The sequence below is a fragment of the Myxocyprinus asiaticus genome, chromosome 35 (assembly GCF_019703515.2).
Source record: "Myxocyprinus asiaticus isolate MX2 ecotype Aquarium Trade chromosome 35, UBuf_Myxa_2, whole genome shotgun sequence".
NCBI lineage: Eukaryota > Metazoa > Chordata > Actinopteri > Cypriniformes > Catostomidae > Myxocyprinus > Myxocyprinus asiaticus.
In genome coordinates, this window is record NC_059378.1 from 34,456,192 (window position 1) to 34,477,942 (window position 21,751).

General features: G+C 39.2%; 1 protein-coding gene across 2 annotated transcripts; it reads left to right on the top strand.

Moving 5' to 3' along the window:
- The first annotated feature begins 839 nt into the window (after positions 1-839).
- LOC127426541 (ataxin-7-like protein 2) lies at positions 840-20,865 on the top strand. 2 transcript variants are annotated; one of them, XM_051673411.1, is made up of 10 exons: positions 840-1,098; positions 2,225-2,293; positions 3,338-3,662; positions 5,840-6,084; positions 10,173-10,255; positions 11,301-11,512; positions 14,974-15,148; positions 15,681-15,802; positions 18,341-19,175; positions 20,296-20,865. In XM_051673411.1, the coding sequence occupies exons 1-10, from the start codon at positions 966-968 to the stop codon at positions 20,311-20,313; spliced, it is 2,217 nt and encodes a 738-aa protein (XP_051529371.1). In that variant the 5' UTR covers positions 840-965; the 3' UTR covers positions 20,314-20,865. The 2 variants fall into 2 exon arrangements, with proteins under 2 accessions (XP_051529371.1, XP_051529372.1); XM_051673412.1 differs by having other exon boundaries at positions 1,020-1,098; positions 2,225-2,414; positions 20,296-20,864.
- Positions 20,866-21,751: the final 886 nt, after the last annotated feature.

The following is a 21,751-nucleotide window of genomic DNA, read 5'->3' on the forward strand; positions in this document are numbered from 1 at the left end:
ATACATAAAATAAATAAATAAAAATTCTAAGTAATATAAACTGCAACAGTGCAAATAAAGCAAGTAACATTAGAAAAGTAGGACAAAATTAGGCCTATCATTTTTAATTATTTATTTATTTTAGATTTGAGTGGTTTCCTAATGTTTTTTTTTTTTTTTGTTTTGTTTTTTTAACTGAAAGCCAGTTGTTAAATATCTCTTTTAAGTGTCAGTGATAATCTTTGGTGTTATTCTACAATATTTCTACTATCATCTCAGTAATTAATATTGAAGGATTACAATCTTTGGTGCTTTGTTGTGTCACTGGTGTTACCAGTGTTTGTTTATATATATATATATATAGGACATATAAGTAATTTTATATTTATTGACTGTTGCTTCATTCAAGAGTAAGATTTTAAGGATTGTATCATTATATTTTTATGACTGTCCTTCAAATATATCTATTATTATAGCAAAGATATGGTGCAAAAGAGCAAATGCCACACAATCACACTTTTTATAAATCAAATTAATATTAATAAAAGCTTAATATCCTATTTTTTATTTTATTTTTGCTTTACAATAAATGTTTATAAGTTTACATTAGTTTACATTTTTATAAATAAAATATATCTTGAGACATTTTGCTATCCCAAAAGTGGACGTTTCTGTAGAATGACCCATGTATATATTTTTTTAATATTTTATTGCAAATTACATAAAGACCAGTGAGAACCACATTAAAGAAATACGGGGAAAAAGGCAGAAATAATAAATAAATAAAAATAAAATAATATATATAATAATAAAAATCATACTATATAAAAATTAAATTAAAAAATTACAGAAATGCTCAATCATATATTTATAGATTTGTTTTACACAGTGAAATATTTAACTCATTACGTAAAAAGTGCGCGCGCACACAGGTCCCCCCTCCGCTCGCGTGAGCGCGCGCTGTGACGTCAGCGCCGTGCCGCGCAATGATGATGGCGGTGCGTGCACGCGCAGTTCAAGTAATGGCTGCTCTGGAACGGCGGGTGCCTTGTCTCGATGATTTCGTGGGCCAGAGCTGGAGCGCCTGGGCGGAACGAGCCAACCTGACGGCATCGGAGGGTGAGTGAGAATTTCGTCGCCCGCATTTCTCCATCCACCGCCCAAACATCCCATGGATGTGCTTTATATTTCGTGGAAAAAGCACGGCATCCCGATCCATGTTACCCAAACAAAGAACCTGCCGGGTCCTAGTGCCGGCCGGTTTATGTGCGTGCGCTCGCTCACTCTCGCGCTCAGGTCTTGAAGACTGTTCTTCATCTTTTCAAGCTGCTTTTTAAGAAACAGCTTGCTTTATAATAAAATTGTTTTAACAGTTTTCTCACTCTATATATATATATATCGGACATACATGGCCACAAATCACATTTATACAATAAAGCATTAATGCATACAGTAGGAACAACTTTCTCCAGCCACTATGAGAGAAAGACGCCGGTGTTGGTATAGATGGAGGAGGAGTTTGACGCTGTTCCTACCATGTTAGATGGGGAAAAGCTCGTTTAAGCGTCTGTAAAACATCCGTGCAGCAATGATTGATCGATCGCTTTGGTTACAGATTAATATAACTGCCCTTTCATAGGGAGGATCGTGATCTCTCTTCCCTCTCCACAGATCTAATACCTGATCAGTATCGTCATAATAGAATGTGTTCCGCGTTTGTATTGTCTGCAACTACAAATGAAACAAACGCACCTAGTTTGAAACAATGTATCACCCCATTGGCTGCTGGCACATAATCATTAACAGTTAATAGTGTAGGAATCATTTGCAGGTACAGTTTTTAATGTTGGCTCCATCCAGAGAAGTGCTTATGGTTCACTGATGACCAGTTTATGTCACAGATTGTATTTACACTGAAAATCATGTAAAAATGTTGCTAGATCTCCAGTAATTATCCTGGGTCAACACAGACGTATCCTTAATTTGTTATAGAGCCCTTGAATTTTTTTTTTTACAGTTTTTACTCAATATTTGATCATATATTAAGGGTAGGGGGACCAAACATAATAGGTTTAGAATCAACCAGTAAAAAAACCATATTGGTCAACCACTAATCTAAATATTGTAGGTAGATGTTCCCCTCATGGTGAGAGAACTCCATTGAAGGTAATTTGTTGAAATATTTTTTGTGGTCATGCTTTGGAATGTATCTTCTATAACATGCATTTTAAATCATTTATTGTAGGGTCTGATGCCGATGAACACAGCAAGAATGGCAAAAAAGTGATGGAAACCATGACACTGAGGAAAGAGGGTAGGCATTCCCTTCTATGCCATGACGAAGTAACGCAGTAAACCCTAAAACGACCATAACAACGACGATTTACACAACTTAACAGCTCAAATAATACACAAGTTTTAACAGAATAATTAATGTAAGTGCTTTTATAACGTTATAAGCTTCACATTTCTGCCTTGAACCCTCCAAAAATTGGCCCCATTCACATCCATTGTAAGTGCTTCACTGTAACCTCGATTTTAGCCGCTTTTTTTTTTTTTTTTAAAGGAGGGATGCAACAAAATTGTTGTTGTGATCGGCATTATGCACAAATGCTGCCGTTTGAGCTTAATTGAATTTTGAATATTTCTTTAATGTTAGACTGGTTTAAACACCAGCCAGTATTTGGACATTGGGTTGTCGGCATTGCTGCTAAACCTGCCCACCTTGCTGATTAACAGAAATAGTAGTTTCCCCTCAGCGTCATTTCCAACAGCCTTGTCAATTGAAAATAAACATTTGTTAATTTTAGTAAATATTTCATAAAATAACTGCTCATTCAATTTCTGTTATAATTGCAATTATAAAATAGGGTGAATCCAGGTAAATGGGGCCACTTTTTATGTTTCATATTAATGACAAAAAAATTACCCAGTCGCTGTATACGTTGTATTGGCCACCCTCTGAAAATCAGCATTGGCCATTGAAAATCCCATTGAAATCTTGATTATCCACTAAACCCATTCCAACATAATTCTCTTATTCCTCAATATAAAAGTCCTTCAAATATAATGGACTTTTAAATACAGAGATGACCTTTGGAGATTCATTTATTTTCTAATGCATACAAGAACATCTTTTTTTGCTCAACAGATCATGCCCTAGGTAGTTCTTTAGGATGTTAAGTCAACTTGCTCTCTAGAATAAACATATTCAGAGATGCATCCCTTATAGAAATGTCGGTCTTCTGTTTAACAGAGCTGATATACATAATTAACATCTTAAAGTTAGGTGAACTGGGCTTGGGGTGGGACAAGATGGGTCAATCTTAAAGAACGCTCTATTGTTATGCGGCTACAGATATGTCCATCTTTGGTCATTATCCTGGGCACGATGACTTTTACCTGGTGGTGTGCGGCCACTGCAGTCAGGTGGTGAAGCCTCAGGCATTCGAGAAGCATTGCGAGAGGAGACATGGCCCTCTGGGTAAGCTCTATGCACACCTCCGCTCCACCCCACCTCAACTGCAGCAACAGAGACCCCGCCATGGACACACCCCGCCCTCCCATGGTACCTCCTCTTGGAGTGGAAGAAATCAGAATGTTGGGCCACCGCGGGCGTCTCCGCAGTCTCCATCCACGCTGCCGCAGTTCAGACACGCAAAGCCTCCGAAAGATGGAGTTTGGTAAGATTCACTGTTATGTTCTTGGTATCATAAAATATACTACAGTGAAAGAAACAATATGGAAATTTGTAACAAGAATTTTTAAAACTAAATATTTTCAAAATCGACTAGTTGATGGGTTGCATAAGCTTACATAAGGATAGTTCACCCAAAACTGAAAATTCTGTCATTTACTTACCCTTATGTTGTTCCAAACACTGATGGTTGACTGACTTCCATGAGTTTTCATTTTTGGGTGGACTAGCTCTTTTAGGGAAGACCTGTATTAAGGCCCCGATATACTTACGAAGAAATTCTTCTTCGTTCAGTGTCAAAAAGAAGTTCTAAACAGCTGAGCAACGGTATACTGTTTGCGAACATTCAGACAACCGCCACACCACTGTGGGAGGCGTTCAGAAGTACATTTAAAAAGGAGGATGGTACATGTAAACCTTAACAAATGTGACATTAAATTGTGTTATCAATGACTTTATGCCTCATTCTATATGTAGAATTCACATGAGGTCAGTAAAAGTTGTTTTAACCATTTTATAATGATTTAAAGTAATATATATGCAGTAGATATTGTTTAGTTTGTCTTATTTACATTCTGAATTGACGCTTATGCGCTATACGTGGCCATAATACACGCCGGTTACACTGTTATTGCAATTTATGATGACACTGATACTATTGCAAAGATGGGTGGATAAAAGAGTGTTAATGTGCAGAATAAAGACAAAAGAATGACGATAGGCATATCTTACTTTGGGCAGATGTGTGAATGGCTTTCGTTGTGGATGGCAAATGAGTGAATGGGCACTTGAGAGTATTTGAGTAGATTTGATTCCTTTTGTAGACTAATTAAAAACAAAAAAATTGCATGACATGGTCTTGGAAAATGTCTCGAAGCGAGTGATCATACAGATGTAGGAAATTTTGCACCAGCTTGCTAAGACCTCTGCACGCCGGTGTGTTTATGTTGACTGATCTTGACTGACTTAACAGCGTAAACAAAATTAGCTGTCAGCTTCAAGGTTGGTGGAGCTCCAGGTCACACCTACCGATGACGTTGACCAGTGGCAGTAAGGTGTTTAGCAGCCAGTAAGAATTTTTCCTGAAAGTTCACCCAGGTGAGCTATTACGATCCACCGAAACAAATGCAAAAACACCTTCTTTTTGGCCAGATTTTCTTCTTAATGACGTCACACCCGTTCGTTCTTCGATTTCGTATGAAGTATATCCGGGCCTTTAGGCTGGTTTTGGGTTCATCTGTCGCCGATCAGACAGGTTGCATAGGCGGTGTTTACGCAAAACATGGTCTTGTGTAAAAAAAAACAAAAAAAAAAACAGTTGAACTAATCGCAACGGAATGGAGCAGAACATGGTGTCTCATAACGTTTAATTTTTGAGCAGTTTTTACCTTGACATGGCAGACAACAGTGGCCAAAGTTGTCTGTCTGAATGTGTATAATGCCGGGTTCACACATCCTCCGTGAGTGAGGCGTGAGTGACGCATTTCGTTACGGCGCCCATATTAACAGATGATACTGCAAGCAGTAGAGTCGTGCGGTGTCGTGTCCCAGACACGGCAGTGAGCGGATAGGCTCAACGCCAAAACTATTTTTGCCGCGCGGCTCACGCTGAGCTCAGCGGCTCTGGGTGAGGTACAACCCTAAAATAATCAGGAGATTATTGAAAAGACACAAAAGCAAATCAAAATTATTCAAACCGAACCTGTAGTACACTACAATTTGTATGTCTGCATGCAAGTAAACTCAATAAAATAACTTAAGGAAAGAATTAATAAACTGCTGGACCTTTATCCATTCTGTGTATATAGGTGTACACAACATTAACCAATCACAACCAAGTGTGCTGATAAAGATGACGTGCACATGACTGCCCGCTGTTAACCTTGAAGCTGCAATAACCTCAGCTTATGATGATCTTATTAAAGAAAAAAATTGGTGTAGGACCCCATAGATAACTTTATTTTCTGCGCAGAGGCGCTGCAGTTTCTCGCAGAAGATATGCGGCCAATGTGAACGTCCAACGTGAATGTGACGCTCACGCCATGCTCACGGAGGATGTGTGAATGGCCCATCCCTAATTTGTAACCTCTGTAAGGTATCTTTGGAAATTTGCAGCATTTAGAATCTGTACAATTTATAATTAAACGTCTTTCACCCATCCAGGCACTCGGATAAGACTTCTAACCCGGGTCATTCGGAAACGTCTGTATTTAAGCAGCCTCCACCCATCGATCCTCCATGGAGCTCCCCTCTCCCCACTCACAGAGACCCCCCATGGCCCCATGGAGGCCCGTCGCCCAGTCGGCCTTCCTCTACTGAGAGGCCCCAATCTCAGAAAGGGGAGGCCGCTTCGGCCCCTGTCGCCTCCGGACACCTCCGTGGGCCAAGGACGTACAAGATGGTCTCAAGTAAGTCCCATCTGCAGCTCATCATATCTATGACCTTAAGCTAGTAGTTTGATATGTTATACTGATAATACTCAGTTAACACTACGTCACATTTGCATGTGTACCATAACAAAAAAATCCATAATATACCATCCAAATGTTGCATATTTTTGATAAGTGATAGACTGATATATAAGCTAGGCCATTAAATCTGTCAATTTTCTTAAGCCATTTTTAGATTATCAGCATCTGAGAAGTGGTCATTCCGCATAGCGTTAGTTACAAAATCTACCAACAGCCCATTGTCTGTTTTTGAACATTTCGTGAATTTTGAGTATATTTCGTAAAATAATTGTTCATTTAATTTCCAAATTTTATTTGAATTTCAATAAATAATTTTTCCAAATCTTATGTGCTTATCCTTATTGTATTAGATATTGGCCATCGACCACCCTGCTGTCTAGATATCTAGGGAACTATGAAATCAGTTTTATTTTTTTCCAAATTCTGTTAAATTTTTTCCCCAAATTCATCAAAAACAGTCTAATCAAATGAAATCTTAGAACATTAATCAAATGAAAACAGAACTATTACTTTTCAACATACCATTGCATTATTTTCTGTCAGATGAAGTGCGTCTTTACAGATCCTCACAGCACAATCCAAAACACATTAAAGTGATTTTGTTTCTTTGTGTGTCAAATAACAGTGCTGCATAGGGCTGTCAACAAGGCTGAGAAACTACATTTAAATTTTTCACTGAAATATTACAAAAATTTAAATTTTATTAAAATTGTAAAGACATTACTTCAGATAGGGGGAAATCTGATCTAATCTGATTTTGCAAAATGTTTTTATTTGCAAAGAACTTATCTGGCTTTTGATGTGCATCAAAAGATTTATCCAGTTCATATTTTAAAATATATGTATATATATAAAAAAAAAAAAGTAAAATGAGAAAAGAAATGCTTCTATGTTAACTTTGTGTTGCACAGTAGCCTATACCAGTACCATGGTTCTACCATGGACTCAAGCTTCATAAACCGGAGGTACCACAGTGTTTTTCATTAAATACAGTTGTATGTACGTACCTAAAACTTATGCAGCGTGACGCTAATTAGAGAGAAAGGCATATTCAAGACAACCTCTAAATACCTTCACCTCTGGGGGCGTTCATCCATCTTTTTTTTTTTTATGTAACCATTGTTTTCGTTGCTTGCTGCTTTTTCAGCATCCCGTGCCGTAACGACGCATTTTTTTAAACAATGTGTGAATTTAAAATGAAATTCAGCCTTTAAAACTCATCTTGAGACACCTGTGTTGTGTTTTATTCGTTGCACTGCACCTGTTTTAGCCTAAAAATGGAAGTCATCATCAGTACTTGGCACATATCCAAAATTCGAATACTCATTTTAGCATTTAAATGTGCATTTTTATCTTAAATTTGAGGAATATTGGGGGCCTGCGTAGCTCAGCAAATAAAATGCTGGCTACCACAGCTGAAGTCACAAATTCGAATCCAGGGCAGGATGAGTGACTCCAGTCAGGCTTCCTAAGCAACCAATTGGCCTGGTTACTAGGGTGGGTAGAGTCACGTTGGGTTAAGCTCCTCGTGGTTGCTATAATGTGGTTCTCGCTCTCAGTGGGGTTTGTGGTTAGTTGTGCGTGGATGCCGCGGAGAATAGCGTGGGCCTCCACACGCGCTGTGTCTCCGCAGTAACGCGCTCAACAAGCCACGCGATAAGATGCGGATTGACGGTCTCAAACGCGGAGGCAACTGAGATTCGTCCTCCACTACCTGGATTGAAGCGAGTCACTACGCCACCACAAGGACTGGCAAGCATTGGAAATTGGACATTCCAAATTGGGGAGAAAAAAAAAAAGAGGAATATTCAAATTTAACATTTTAATTTGACAGCCTTAGTACTGCACAGCAGAGAATCACATAATTAATGAAATCATTGATGAAAACCTTTATTCTGTACAAAAGCACTCTTGCTTGTGAGATATTGCTAAAATATAATGTAATTAATATTAATACATTATTATTATTTCTACTACATTGAGTATTGCATTTTACTATATATTAGTGCTACATTTCTGGTGCAATTTCTTCAATTTCACTCGTCTAGTTTAAGCTTTTATCTTGGCTGAAGCTTTTATTTTGGAGTGAAGCCCTTTCAGTTACTGTGTTTTTTTGATGGTAGCTTCTCACCTCCTGATAAGAAGTTCACTATATGGCTTAATGTGCTTATCAAACATCAAAAGGCTGCAATTTAACTATATAAATAAGTAGTCTTCAGGTGTTGTGCACTTTAAGGTTAATGGGTAGTGATGCACTGAAATGAAATTTCTTGTCCAAAACCGAAAATTCTGGACATGCTGGGCTGAAAACCAAACATGAATATTTTAAATTAGACTTTTAAATAATTGAACACATTCTAAATGTTATTATTAGGGATGCACAAAAACTACTTTTTCTATAACTACACGTTTAATTATAAAATAGAGTAAACAGAAAATAACAACATAAAAATGTGTAGCCTAGTAAAAAGAATAGTTATGTTATACTATAAATTTAATTTGTAATTTCTTAATTTTAAAACACACTGGCTTTTATTTTGGCAGAACACTACAGGATGAAACCTGCGCGTACTATGTGTGTGTGTGCGCGTGTGTCAACAACAGAGCAGTGCTCATTCACTGAAGAGTGCTGCACATGAGACTGTATATTTGCTTATTAAACGCATCCTTTGCAATTCACAGAACTATTGTATGGCCTTGAGACTTTGAAAATAATGCACGAATCATTTGGACTACTTTAATGCTTTTATGCTTCTTTTATCATATTGAAGCTTGAAAGTACCAACCATGACATACAATAACAGAGTTATTAATGTGTTAATGACCAAGAGAGCGATAACTTCACTTCGTTAGTTTCTATTCAAATTTTTGGTTGAAATTTCTTTGCATCCTTATTAATGGGTGCTCTGCTCTCTGTCATCTGTTACACATAGAACACACATGATGCTGATGATCAGAGACTATGGCTATGTCCACGTTCATTCGGGTACATTTGAAATGCTTTCCACACTGCTGTTTTCAAGCATTTTCCAAAAGTTGTTCGTCCACACTGAAAAGTATGAAAATGTTTAAATCCCGTTACTGCGCATGTGAAAAATCACTGTTCCGTGTATGATCTGTAACGGAATTGTCCTCGTATTTCGTCGCCAGACAGCAATTCCGAATAAAATTCTCGTCACCTTTGAAGGAATGCAGTGTGAAGGTTGTACAAAGTAACATTTGTTTAACAACACTATAAAAGTGGATAGCAGGCACAGCAACTCTGCTACAATATGGGCCGCCATCTTGATTGTTTTGGGTTAAATTAATATGACTGCATCACATGACAACAAATAAGTCATCGTTTTCAGATATCTCCATTTCCCTGTCCACAATACAACATAAAGACGGCATTTTCAAATTTGTCCACTTGGGAGAGCGTTTTCGAAAAGCTCTGTTTTTGCTTGACAAAAACGCCGTCTCTGTGGATGGAAGGTTAAAACATAGAGAAAAAGATGTGTTTTCAAATGAAAATGAATTAGTGTGGATTTAGCCTTAAAAGGGACTTTGCCCATGATGCGGTGTTGTCAGTGTATGGGCGGCATATTAATTTAATTGAAGTGAATGCTTTAATCACGCTACGATATATAACAATTTTAATTGGATTATTTTTGCAATCATAAATTTGATCCCAAATATGTCAAATTTCGTGACATTCTGCATTTTAAAGTGAATTCCGTTATGACTGGATTCTGCGATTCTGTTCATGTCTTGCACATCTCGGAAATCATAGGGCCCTAGATATCACTATCAGCATCAGCCATAAAAAAAATAAATAAAAAAAAACATTTCACCACTAATACGTATTATTCAGTGGATTGTTTTCCATGTACACCATCCATTGGGTGTGGAATGACGTCACGACTAGTCGAGTTCGACTTGACTAATAGGCTCGACTGGTCAACTATTTAAAATCAGTAGTCGTGCAACCCCTAGTATGGACTACCTACTCATGGAGTTGATAAATGCTTTTCCCTGTTCCACAGAAAAAGAATGTGACCTCGACAAGCACTGTGGTGTGATGGACCCCGAGAGAAAGAAAGTCTGCACTCGACTTTTGACCTGCAATGTAAGTTAACAGTTACTTCCTGTTTCTCACTTCAACCTGTTAACTATATCTAACCATATGAACTTATAACAACTTTTAAACAATGATCTTTTTGCCAACACCGAATATTGAAAGCAAACTAGCAGAATTGTTTTGATGCGTTATGCAGTTCTAGAAACGTAACTCATTTCCTATCAAAGTCCTTTTAGATGGATGCAGGTTTCAGCCTGTAGAAAGACAGGAAGTTAAACGGACATGACTTACAGGAAATGGGGAAGGGATTGCAGGAAAAGCCTCTCCATTTGTGTAGCACTGCTTTTATATAGTTTAAAAAACTAGGTCCGTTTCAACATACTGTATGTCTCTATTCATGTGTTTAAGTTAGAGGAACCATCATTTAACCAAACAGCCATTATTTATCAAAACAGCCATTATTTTAATACATGAAAAGTGCCATGCAGTGATGTCCATGAACATTTTTGATGACACAAAAGAAAACGTTGATGCAAAGTTTTGAATCCATTTATTGAAACAGTTTGAATTAATTCATAGACCTTACCAACTCTAATGCCATTTTTGCAGATGAGATTTAAATCATTGCATATATTGTGAATATTCATTATATTGCCAGATACTGTCCATATAGAAGAAAAACTGTAAGAAGAGGCCTTCAGGTACTCATGATATTAAGAAAGAACTTGTCCCACTTCAAAGCTACACAAATGTTCTTAAAAATCCAGGTCAAGGTACTGTGTTATATAAAATGTCTTGTTTTTTGGGGCATAGAGTGAGAATAATAATTTTTGCATTTTATTTTGTGCAGTCATCAGGGTGAGCGCTCTCTAATTTTTACCCCTAAATTATTAATTAAAATGACACTATGTTTTAAAGGCTTTCCAGTGCTTTGTATTTTACAAAGGCCAAAACCACAATTCATTTTGAAAGCTATTACTACCTTTGCTCTTATCAGTTCAAACATGTTAGTTTATGTTTAATGGATTCACAGAATGTGTACTGTAATTTGAAGGGGAGTTTTGTCAAATCAAAGCGCTTTCTCCTCCTCCAGATCCATTCAATTCATCAGAGGAGGAAGGTGCAAGGCAGGAGTAAAAACTTTGACCAGCTGGTGGCAGAGCTGAAGATGAGTTCGAAGGCTCGTGAGCGGGTTTCTCAGGCACCAGAGAGTTCTGCTGCTCAATCTGTAAGCCCAGAACCTCCCAGAGATACAGCTGCACCCCCTCTCTGTCGGAGACCTCTCACAAACAGCCCGGCTTTCAGGTTAGAACCTTCAATATTTGATCCTAGGACATTTTTACATACTGATGCTCAAAAGACACTGAACGATGAGATACTGAATATAAACTCAATTCAGAAGTGAACTGCTATTGCGTATTTTGCATTTGGTAGTAACACCAAATAAGCTAAAAGTGAAATTTTGAACTTTCCATTTCGAACTTTTGAGGTCTTTGTTGCTTGTCAGTGTAATAAACAACAGATAGGACTCACTTTGATGATCAAAAATACTTTGGGGAGCCTGGGTAGCTCAGTGGTAAAGACACTGGCTATCACCCCTGGAGTTCGCTAGTTCGAATCCCAGGGCGTGCTGAGTGACTCCAGCCAGGTCTCCTAAGCAACCAAATTGGCCTGGTTGATAGGGAGGGTAGAGGCACATGGCGTAACCTCCTCGTGGTCTCTAAAATGTGGTTCTTCTCGGTGGGGCGCGTGGGGAGTTGAGCGTGGTTGCCACGGTGGATGGCGTGAAGCCTCCACATGCACTATGTCAAGCCACGTGATAAGATGTGCTCAACAAGCCACGTGATAAGATGTTCGGGTTGACGGTCTCAGACGCGGAGGCAACTGGCATTCGTCCTCCGCCACCCGGACTGAGGCGAATCACTACGCAACCACGAGGACTTAAAAAAAAAAAAAAAAAAAAAAAAAAGCACATTGGGAAACACTTTGTATTCGTATAGATTAAGCCCAAAGTATACTTCGATTTTGACGTGAACGCTCAGGGTCTGCATACAGTTGAACGCAAGCCTGTCAAAGTATACTCCATTTGACGATGCGTGCACATTCAGGCGTTTGGCGCATACACGCTGCGAGTGCAATGAAACACCGGACAATTTCTCTTCAGGAGTTTAGACCCATAAAATTGTCTTTATATTCCTTCAAACTCAAGTTTTTCAAATACAGGTATCTCGTGACCTCCTCACACATGCGCTCTTGACGTGCATATCTACTGTTGTTGTTTTTACCTTCCTCTCCTGTTATTTACCAGCGATATGTCTTCTAGTGTTTCTTCATTCTGCTGATGACGAGATTTGCATCACGTGTCCTGTAGCGTTAACGTCTGACCAAAGTATACTTGGGGCTTTAGGACTAGGGTTGCAAATTGTACGAAATTTTCTTAATTGACAATTGTTAACGTTAATGAATAAAAATCAGTTAATCATTAACAATAAGGACAGAAACGATTAGTCGACGTTTTTGACAAAAAAATATTTTTTGTCGAATAGTCGTTTAATTTCATTTAACGTAACATGAGATCATATGAAACTATAATGATGATGCGCAAGAGGAGCACATTAGCTCAAGTGCATGATAGAGGAGAGGAAGATGATACAGCTCACAGTTCAGATGTACTTTAAATTTCCCAAATAGGGATGGGAATCGTTGGGGATTTAACGATTCCGATTCCTCTTAACGATTTTGGTTCCTTAACGGTTCCAGTAACAATTCCAGTAGTTCTTTTAGTACTTTTGAGGAAGAATTATTTGAAAATGAGAAATGCAATTCTTGTTGGATTTACTCATCGTCTGTTGCTTTAAGATTTCTACAGAGCAGATATAACAAATGAGAAATAAATGCGATACGATTTTTGTAAAAGATGTGTTTGCTGACTTTTTAGAGACAAATATCCAACTAGGCTATATCTGGACTGTATCTAAACAAACAAGAAATGTGATGACATATTTCATTCTTTCATTCTTTTTTTAAATATAAATTCCTTGTATTACAAAACTTGTGTATCTTTAAACATTGTCATATGAACAACCAGTCAGTAACTGCACTGCTTGATTAAAGTCTCACAGGTCTTAAGTCACATGACCTAACAGTAACTGTTCCAGAGACAGTTTAGACTGTGTTCTGTTGTCTATTGTTGTACTTCAATCTTGTAAGACTTCAAGAGTTTGTGGCAAATCAGGTTCTCAATGTGGAAAAGAGGAAGCAGGAACCAGGTGAACAACCCACATCAGACATTTAATAAACACTTTTCAGTGTATAACAAAACAAAAACACACACTGCTTTTCAGCCAGCTATGTATAAACAAAGACACACACACACACACACGCGCCACACAGACAGGCTTTGTGCATCTCTCTCTCTCTCTCTCTCTCTCTCTCTCTCTCTCAAACTGCAGCTCTGGCTCCACCTTATCCCTCTCCTGGCTGATTTCGATCATTCTCCCCCAGCTGTCCCTCAGCCATTAGTGTCGTGATATATCTCACCAGTCTCTGTGACAGCTCTAGACTCTGTAAACAGCAAACAAAAATCTGTCTGCGGTCCACGGACAATGACGCTTTCTGCCTGTCAATCATTTTGTTGTAGTTGCGGTGAATTATTGAGGCATACTGCATTTGGATTTTTTCCCCAATTCCCAATGTGCTTTTTAAGTCCTCGTGGTCACTTAGTGATTCGTCTCAGTCCAGGTGGCAGAGGACGAATGCGTCTGAGACCATCAACCCGTGCATCTTATCACGTGGCTTGTTGAGCAGGCTGCCACGGATGCCTTCACGCCATCCACCGCAGCATCCACGCTCAACTCACCACGCGCCCCACCGAGAACGAACCACATTATAGCAACCACAAGGAGGCCCCTCCCTAGCAACTGGGCCAATTTGGTTGCTTAGGAGACCTGGCTGGAGTCACTCAGCACGCCCTGGGATTCGAACTCGCGAACTAGTGAACTCCAAGGGTGGTAGCCAGCGTCTTTACCACTGAGCTACCCATGCTTTTGACAACCGTTTCTGCTCGTGTTGGTCTCAAAGCTCATTTGGTATCTATGCGGGGTTTTGTAAAAAAGGGGGCGTGGCTAATCCAATGGCTCAGTTTGTGGAAATTCTAGAATGGCTAAAATCGCTTACAGCACCTTTAACTCAAGGCACAAGCTGAATTGTCGGTTAAGAGTTAATGATGATTATTGCAGTAATCGCCCCGATAGTCGAATAATCGATCTAACAATAGTTCGATTAGTCGATTATCAAAATAATCATTAGTTGCAGCCCTATTAACAATAATAAACTGTACGTGGTGAACAGCATGAAACTCAAAAAATACAAGATGCATATTTTTCTTCAAATAAGAATGCATGTAGCCTAATGTTTAAATATAATTTAATAAATACACTGAAGAAATGCTTACACTTTTGAAAAATACGTGTCATTTAAAAACTTAAACTCTTAACTGCTGCTATTTAAGTTTTGGCGGATGTAACATGAACCAGAAATGTGCCTATATTATACATGTAGGCTGCTTATAAATGACAATACACTTTCATAAATTGTGTGGTGCCTGTCAATGAGTATTTACGGTAATCCTGATGACTCGCTCACAGAGAGAGAATAATGAACTTCTAACAGCTGTAATGCATTTTAATCCTAGTAAAATTACATTACAAACTCTGAAACTCTCTCCGTTCTCTTTGCGTGACTGTGTTCATCTGTTTGTGTCACAGAACGCCGACATTATGTGAAAGCGTGGAGGAGGAGAAACCTCATCCTGAGGATGGGAGCACACAGCCGCACTCTCCTCTCACCCAGGGCCACATCTCAGATGATGAGAGTGAAGGAGATGGGAATGATGACCCGGCGGACTGGCACTCAACTCCATGGCATCCCAAACCAGCTGCGGTAAAACCAAACACTACCACAGTGTCACCCAGCATTACTATTAAATAAAAGTCAGACAGCAAGAGTTAAAGTGGAGTTTGCTTAGGCAAGCATCAGTATTATCATTGCTTATACTTTGGTTCAGGTATTTGAACAAACCATTGACCAGAAATATTAACCTTTGTGACATAACTCATCCCACACCAGTTGTGATACTGATATAAATGATACCTCAAATCATGCGGCTTGTTGAAAAGGGGTGTGCTATTACTTTTCTGAGTGATCAAATTTTATGATTTTTGCCTGATGGGTTATGAAATGCGCAATTTTAAAGTCTAATCTTATAGGACTGAAGGAAAGACCCAAGCCATATATCAGAGACTTGGGAGTGGGCACTTTTGCACTTTTGCCAGTTTCTTCAGAAAATGAACAAATCTAGTTGTCAATGAATTTCAGACGTTACAGGACTTTGCCCATGTTCTTTAAATACTCCCTCTGTGTATAGTTTTAATTGAGAGAGTATTAGTGTTAATCCTTGCCTTTTCCCCAACAGCTTTGTTCGTTTGGCAGTCATGCTCTGGGCCACAGCGTCTTCACTTTTGACCGCCGGTTGCACCATTTACGGTCTGCTATGAATGTCATGGTGGAGAACCACCTCAGCGCACATCTGTGGAAGTAAGAATCTCTTGACTTGGTGCTATTTGTGTTCATTTTGCCCCAAAATGGTGAGATTCGCCTGGTTATTAGAACACTGTTGTGGCAATCTCCTAAATATACAGGGGTGAATCTCATGGAACCTGTCAAGAACAATGTCATAGTCATACCCCCAATGCATTTCCCCGAAATTTCCCCCAAAATTCTCATAAATGTAATGCAGGGGAAAAAATTATTAAAATTGTATTTATTAGAGCTGTGAAACGATTAAAATTTATTAACTGATTAATCACACAGTTTTCTGTGATTTAATCTGATTAATCATGGTACATGGTTCATTAAAACAATCATTAAAATGTAATCATAATATATTTACTTTATACTTTGTCTCATAGAACTTGCAAGAAATTGGATAGTCGTCATTATTTTTATTATTTAAATATAAACATTTTACTATTAAATGTACAGTTTTTTGCAGGTAGAGTTAATAATTTTTACAGTTATATCTCTTTGATACAAGTGTGTGTGTGTGTGTATATATATATATGTGTTATAAAATCAGTGGACATGCTATAATTAAAAGTTGAGTAAAATCTGCTGTTTTCCAGTGGACTTTTTTAAATAATTGGATCAAATGGGCAGATTCAGTTCATATCAAACTTTATTGGCGAGATAAACTTAATTGTACATTGCCAAAGCATTAATAGACACTATACATACAGATATAAAGCAAATTGAATGTCGAAGTTTAATTTTCTGAAGTTTAAAATCTCAAAAATATTTCTCTGGGTGCCGTTCAGTCTCTCTTGCGCACGTGTGTCTCTTTCGCGTGGTTTTACTTTTGACACTGGTCCAGATGACAGATACCTGCTTTCAGGCAATGCGAATAGATAAGGCTGCTCGTATCTCTCCCACACAAGTCTCCATTCTCCATACAATAAATCCGCTCCCGTGTTTATGCCCTGGACATGTGTCGTACGTAATGAATAAGCTTGCTATGCTCCACACAATCAGTTTCTGTGCTAGAATATGCAGTCATTTTGAGCGTGTACCTCCTGGAAATTTATATATGCCAATTTTAGCCACAGGAATTGGAGAAAAACATTAGTGAAGTTTCAGGAAGTTACAAAAATGGATACTGCATTAATTTGTTTTTTACACAGAAATTAACAAGTTAAATTTCCCAGCTCTAGTATTTATCAGGGATGCGAACTACTTACTTTTCAGCTAATGTCACCTTTTCTAATGCTAATTTACCCCAAGAATATACATCTGGAACACCTGCTGTGACTTTCTCACCTTTTTCACTGCTCATGAGTTTGCATCCCTGATTTATACATCATGGTAGTATTTGTTGTACTGCCTGTAATTTATGCTGATTTACAAAAATGTCTAACTGTAATGTCATTGTAAAGTAAAATGTACTTTAAACTGTAATGAGAATCATCAAAATTATGTAATAACAAAAAAAACTGAAGACGTACAGATGCATTACAGCAACACAAATTAAGGGAAAATGTGCTTCATTTTCTTAAAAATGGTACAAAGCCAAAAATCTCAATTGTCCTAAAAAAAATTCTTTTATTTTTTTATTGTATGGAAAAATGGGGCTTTTTCCTGTTGAGCTTTGTAAGATTAATTTACAGATTACAGATTGTCATGTGTTCTGAGCCTGTAACTGTGACCCCATTTATTACGTCACATCTCGGGTGATCCGATCACATGTGGTCAGGTGAGACGCATGGCTGTTAACACCTGGTCGCCTAAATGGATCACCTGTGACCACTTGTGTTCGGATTTGGAGGGGAGGGTCTCTGTTTCATGACGACATACATCAATCACTATGTCAGTGTGTTACTGCATGATGATAAAGCGTTACAAAGTCAGAAAAGACAAAGAAAGCGCAAAAATAAACACTGCATTGTTTCTCCCAGATGCAGTTGAAATTTAAGCCAGGCACAAACGCAACATGTTAAGCAGAATCATCCATTATTTTAGTGTATTACCTGTATTAAAGGAGCTTTAGGTGTTCGTACTTCTCATCTGTGTTGATATCAGATACAATAAAGTGCCGTGAAGGTCTTGTGATTATGTATCCTCTTTTTTCAATTTTCCAATCGGATGGTTATTTCCTTTTAAAGCCAGTCATAACCGGCAAAGTTTAAACTTGTTTCAGTGCAGCGGTTGATTGACAGTTGAGGGGTGGCGCTTCGCTGCTGGGACGCATACAGAACAGATTAGCGCATACACCTCAAATGTGATGTGGTAACGTGCGTTTTTGACCACATTCGTATGTGGTTTTTGTGATCCGTTCACAAAACGTTTTAGACCTGTATTTAAGGCTCACCACATGTGATTGGATCACCTGAAACGCATCTTAATACCAGGTGGAAACGGGGTCTCAAAGATCAATTTACAGCTCTAGGATGTTTCTTCAAGGTAGATCTGAGGGTAATCCCTGTTAGCTGATAAGAAATCACCTCAGTCCATCAACTGCTTGTCAAATTAAAAATTCTTCAATTTCAAATCTCACAACCACGTTTCCTTTCGTCTACACAGAAAAATACCTCAAGCATCAGATTCCCAATCCCAAAGCCCCTCAGCCAAGCCTGCAGCTGTTTTGGCCTCTCCTTCCATTTCCCAGCATTCCAAACAGAAAACAGGAAGTCACAACCCGACCTCTCTCAAGACTTCCTTTTACTCTTTCCACGGACCAGGCAAGGAGCCAAACCCGCAGAGTTCCTCCACCAGCAAGGCTTACATTCAATCAGACAACTCTGGAGCGGGACAATCATCTACCACCCCCCCTCCTAGTAAACTCGGACGGGCCCCCTCACAGTCAGGCCCCGGGCGGCCCAAAAACCCAGTCGGTCGCCCCAGCAAGCAGCAGCTGCGCCTCAGGGAAGCAGAGCGGACGACCACCATGGACGCCGCTGCACTGCGCAAACGAAAAGCCTCTTTCGACGAGTCGGACACTGTCAGCCCGGACAAAAATTGCAGGTCCCAGAACAAGGGGCGGCTCCTCATCAGCAAAACACCACCGTCAGCCTCTCATGGACAAACAAACGGCTCGCTTTCGCCAGCAAGCAAGCCACGCCTCCCATCAGAGCCTCATGTGCCCTCCTCATGGGCCTTTAAGAGAACTCACCCCCCGGCCCACCACTCGCCCCCCGAATCTGCCCCGCACAGCCGAGGAGTAGACTCAGGACTGCACAGCAGGTTGGCCAGCTTTGATCACAAGGGATTGGGCAAAAAACACAAGAGCGGTGGCTCGTCTCCCCCCTCCAAAACTCACCGGCTGCCCACCTCCTCTCATTCCGGCTTCTATCCCTGGAAAGAAAGCAAAGGGGCGGGGCTCTCCATAGGGGGTGAAAAGAAACTCAGCACACAAAAGGTGAGGGAACATGGTGACCTTAGGTTTACATATGTCTAGTTTTAGTATTCAGTATTTAAGACTCTTCAGTTTAACACTTTGAGGGGTGTTAAAGGGCTTCAATGAAAACTGATGCTAAATTAATCTTAAATAGGCCCAAATGGAGTCTGTGTTGAATTTGGGGGACAATCTGCAGAATTCTGTGGATTGGAATTGATTTAAACATTGTAAAAACATACTTTTATTGGTAGCTGAATGCCAAGCTTGTGTCCCTATTCAGAGTTTATTTGAGAGAGCATTTGTTTTTTGTTTTTTTTTATTTTTCTCCCAATTTGGAATGCCCAATTCCCAATGTGCTTTTAAGTCCTCGTGGTCGTGTAGTGATTCGTCTCAGTCTGGGTGGCGGAGGACAAATCCCAGTTGCCCGTCAACAACCGTCAACCCGCGCATCTTATCACGTGGCTTGTTGAGCGCGTTGCCACGGAGATATAGCACGTGTGGAGGCTTCATGCCATCCACCGCGGCAACTACGCTCAACTCGCCACGCGCACCACTGAGAACGAACCACATTATAGTGACCACGAGGAGTTTACCCCATGTGACTCTACCCTCCCTAACAACCGGGCCAATTTGGTTGCTTAGGAGACCTGGCTGGAGTCACTAAGCACGCCCTGGGATTCGAACTAGCAATAGCCAGCGAGAGAAAGCATTTTTAAATTCCAATTCAGTTCCAGAATTTGAACTGAGGTTGCAAACAGGATGCAGTAATTATAATCTTTTAAAAGTAGTATAAAAAGATATTCCAGTAACTGCTGTAAATAGTTTCATTTCATTTTTCACTATGATTTACCCCTAAACATGTTATCGAACAACTTATGGGATATTTCAAGAAACAATAATTCCATCAAATACTTGTAAAACGAAACATGTTAGGGTTGGGTAATGCTAGAATTCTTTTTAAATGATGGGTGCTTCAATTCTGTTCTGCAGGCGCAGGTAATTAAGCATAAAGCAATTTTAAATGCAAACTTCTTTGCATATGTTGCCTTAATTAGGACTTTGGGTATAATATTGGCAGACAAACACTGATATTAATATGGATTAGCATCATATTAATGGTTTTCTATTGTGTTTTCTACAGCCAAAATTGCACCACTGAGAGTGCCAGCCTTTACAAGCCACTAAGAGAGCGAGCCCTATGAACTCTACCATATAGAACTATGGACGCTGGACTCCAGATGTTTGACTGACTGTTTGAATTGTGTATGTGTGTGCGCGCGCATGTTTAGCTACTATGAATGTCTGTCTGTATGAATGTGTGTCTGTGGACATGTTTGAATTAAGATGGGGGAGTGAATTTCTCTGTGAATTCAGAAAATACCTCAGAATCTACTGAATAATGCTGCTACGCAAATGTTGTTTATAAAATGGATTAAAATATTCTTTATACTCAGCACTATGGATTTGTTTTATTCATTCTGACCTTTTTAATTGGTAAGTGGATGAGTCTCACAAAACCTGTAAAGAATAGGTCCAGGTCATATTTCCAAAAAATAATAATAATAATAAAAACAATTAGATTTCTTTGCATTGTAACATTCTTTTCATGAAAAACACATATCGCTCAAATTCTCAGTACTATAGTGTGTCGGAACTTGTTAGGGTTTTTCTCATTTTTAATGATGTTTGTATATACACCAATCAGCCACAACATTAAAACCACCTGCCTAATATTGTGTTGGTCCCCTTCATGCTGCCAAAACAGCACCAACCCGCATCTCAGAATAGCATACTGAGATGCTGTTCTTCTCATCACAATTGTACAGAGCAGTTATCTGAGTTACCATAGACTTTGACCGTTCGAACCAGTCTGGCCATTCTCTGTTGACCTCTCTCATCAACAAGGCATTTCCATCTGCAGAACTGCCACTCACTGGATGTTTTTTGTTTTTGGCACCATTCTGAGTAAATTCTAGAGGCTGTTGTGTGTGAAAATCCCAGGAGATTAGCAGTTGCAGAAATACTCAAACCAGCCCGTCTGGCACCAACAATCATGCCATGTTACAAATCACTGAGATCACAATTTTCCTCATTCTGATGGTTGATATGAACATTAACTGCAGCTCCTGACCTGTATCTGCATGATTTTCTGCAATGCACTGGCTGCTACACGATTGGCTGATTAGATAATCCCATGAATGATTGTTGGTGCCAGATGGGCTGGTTTGAGTATTTCTGTAACTGCTGATCTCCTGGGATTTTCACACACAACAGCCTCTAGAATTTACTCAGAATGGTGCCAAAAACAAAAAACATCCAGTGAGCAGCAGTTCTGTGAACGGAAATGCCTTCTTGATGAGAGAGGTCAACAGGGAATGACCAGGCTGGTTCGAACTGTCAAGTCTATGGTAACTCAGATAACCCCTCTGTAAAATTGTGGTGAGAAGAATAGCATCTTAGATGCGGGTTGGCACTGTTTTGGCGGCACGAGGGGGACCTACACAATATTAGGCAGATGGTTTTAATGTTGTGGCTGATTGGTGTATATTAAAATCTAATCCTATGATGCATAAACACATTTTCTCAATTTAATTAAA